At 59.4% G+C, this 2,362-nt stretch overlaps 3 protein-coding genes across 3 annotated transcripts; all 3 read left to right on the top strand.

The window, feature by feature from the left end:
• Positions 1 to 5: 5 nt before the first annotated feature.
• On the top strand, positions 6 to 350 carry ACA1_017330 (sphingosine kinase, putative; the record flags this gene model as incomplete). Its single annotated transcript, XM_004354499.1, has 1 exon — positions 6 to 350. A coding segment is annotated over one exon (345 nt), but the record flags the coding sequence as incomplete, so codon positions are not given.
• Positions 351 to 673: 323 nt separating this feature from the next.
• ACA1_017320 (uncharacterized protein) lies at positions 674 to 1,098 on the top strand (the record flags this gene model as incomplete). Its single annotated transcript, XM_004354498.1, has 2 exons — positions 674 to 809; positions 938 to 1,098. The coding sequence occupies 2 exons, from the start codon at positions 674 to 676 to the stop codon at positions 1,096 to 1,098; spliced, it is 297 nt and encodes a 98-aa protein (XP_004354550.1).
• An 858-nt stretch (positions 1,099 to 1,956) lies between these two features.
• On the top strand, positions 1,957 to 2,295 carry ACA1_017310 (uncharacterized protein; the record flags this gene model as incomplete). The annotated part of the gene is made up of 1 exon (XM_004354497.1): positions 1,957 to 2,295. A coding segment is annotated over one exon (339 nt), but the record flags the coding sequence as incomplete, so codon positions are not given.
• Positions 2,296 to 2,362: the final 67 nt, after the last annotated feature.

The raw sequence follows: 2,362 nt of genomic DNA, 5'->3' as shown, positions 1-2,362 counted from the left end.
CCAAGGACCTGCTCGCCGTGCTCCGCCGGTTCTACAACGGCACCCACGTCGACCTGCCCCACGTCCACTACCTCAAGGCCAAGAAGTTCACCATCATCCCCTACAAGCCGATCACCGAGGACAGCGAGAGCGGCGAGGAGGGCAAGAAGACCAACCACAACAACAAGAAGGGCGCCGAGCGACGACAGGCCTCCGACGACGACGTGACATCGGACGTCGAGGCCAAGGAGTGGTTCGACGACCAGACGATGGAGATCACCAAGGAGGTGATTGACATCGACGGAGAGCTCAAGGGCTTCACGCCCTTCAGCTGCGAAGTCCTCCCGCGAGCCATCCAGGTCATCCTCTGAGCTCCTCCGCACCCGCGCCAACGAACAGCGACGACGGGTGGTGATTCCGGGCCAGGCGAAGAGAGCGCCGGCTGTCGGGCATCACGCAGTTTTGATTTTACTTCCTCCCTCTTGTACCTGTAGATATAGCTGCCTTGCGCAGCACAACAACAATAGAATATTTATTTTTGTCACACTTCACGCTCCGTCCTCCCTCTTCGCGTTGTTTCTGAAGCGGCTTCGGGGCATTTCCTGGGACGCGGCAAAGGTGAAAGGAGAAGTGCAGAAAATAAAGAACAAAGAATAAAGAAATTGTTCAGATTATTACTGAATTTACATTCAAAATGGCCGAGCAGCAGGTGCAGCGTAGCCTCCCGCGAGAGTTGGATGCGGGCGTCAAATTAGACCGCGCAATTGAACGATTCCTCATCTACACGCCCATCGGTGCTACTGTGGGCTTGGGGCTCTCCTTCCTTTTCCGTACGCATATACATTTCAAATTCTAATCGCGCACGGCAAACTCGCGGTGGAGTGCTAGGCGGGCCTCTTCTCGGGCGCAACTAATCCCCCCCCTCCATCAATCTTTTTCCCTTTGCTCTCTTCTTTAGAGCGACGATTTTTGAAGGCGACTGTGTTCGGCTTCAGCACCGGCACGGCGTTTGGAATGGCGTGGGGTGACTCCAAGTGGGACTGTGCCCATCCTTCCGCCCTGCACGGCCAGAGACTGTGGCGCGCCACCGCCACCAAGCAGAGCAGCCCGCGCGAGTAGAGCCACAACGCTCGTGTTTTAGCGCATTTTGTGTGGTTGTGGCGAGTGTTGCAGCAGTGTAAGGCCGCCAGTGCCCATCTCATCTCAACAGTCCGCAAACGCATGGTCACTGCACCACCACCACCTCCAACACTCCACTGGGCGAGGAAGAGGCGCCGCCACGCTCCGCCGGACAGGAGGGCTCGGCGCGTCCATGGCCATGTGACCGTGCTCCGCCCACGGCTCGCGTTCGGCCGGATAACCACGGCTCGCACTCGGCCGGACAACCACGGCTCGCACTCGGCCGGACAACGACAGCTCGCACTCGGCCGGACGAGCACAGCTCCCATCAGGCCGGTCGGCGGGGTCCAGAGCCGAAGCTGAGCACCACCGTCGCGCAAGTGCACTGACGGGGCGGGCAGGGCGGGCGCTAACCGTCTAGAGCGTGGGTGAGAGTGGGTGGGTGGGTGTAGGTGGGTGCGTGAAAGGGTGGTGAGGTGAAAGGTGGGTGACGTGAGTGGGTGAAGCTTGGGGTGGTGGGATGAAGGCCGCAGTGTGTGGTGTGACGGACCGGCTGTCGCCGGAAGCCCAAGCCGCGCACAGCCGCCTGTGTGTTGTGAAAAAAGCGAAACAGTGGGGCAGAAAGCCGTTACAAATTTCGCGGGATAGCGGCAAACACAGAAATTTCACATTTCCTCACGCGGGCGGCACCGCTGCGGGAGGCCGAACAAGCCCTGCATTACCAACTCGATTGCAAGCCCCGTCGTCGTGTAGTGCTTTTGAACCTGGTTCACCCAAGTCGCGACGATGTACCGCCAGATGATGAAGCGCAAGCATCCCTCATCGTCGCCCCTGCTTGAGGAGGGGGACGCGAGGAGGATGGCGGAAGAGCTGACAAGAGAACTCGAGCGAGGGATTAGGCTGAGCCCGGAGAGCAAGCGACCCCGCACCACCCCCCTGCACGACCCCTTCTTCGTGGGCACCCCGGAGGAGGCGGCGCTTCATCTTCAACGATTGGAAGGAAGGATGAAGAGGAAGAGCGAGGACTTCACCATCCTCAACAATGAGATGCAGTTGTTGGGATCGAATCCCCAAGTGCAAGAGATGCCAAACAACAACCGAGGCTGCAAGATTCCGCGCAGATCGCGGGCGCAGGCGAGCGTGGTGGACATCGATGCCCTCAACCGCAAGCTCTCCACCTTTGACCTCAGCGACACCACGTACGTGCATCTCCAACTCCTCTGTCTGTGCCACAGTCTGCCACGTCTTGCTTACGTGTTGTGGT

This window comes from Acanthamoeba castellanii (assembly GCF_000313135.1).
Source record: "Acanthamoeba castellanii str. Neff unplaced genomic scaffold scf7180000083834, whole genome shotgun sequence".
NCBI classification, from domain to species: Eukaryota; Discosea; order Longamoebia; family Acanthamoebidae; genus Acanthamoeba; species Acanthamoeba castellanii.
The sequence above is the reverse complement of the archived record's forward strand: the minus strand, read 5'-3'. Positions and strand labels throughout refer to the sequence as shown.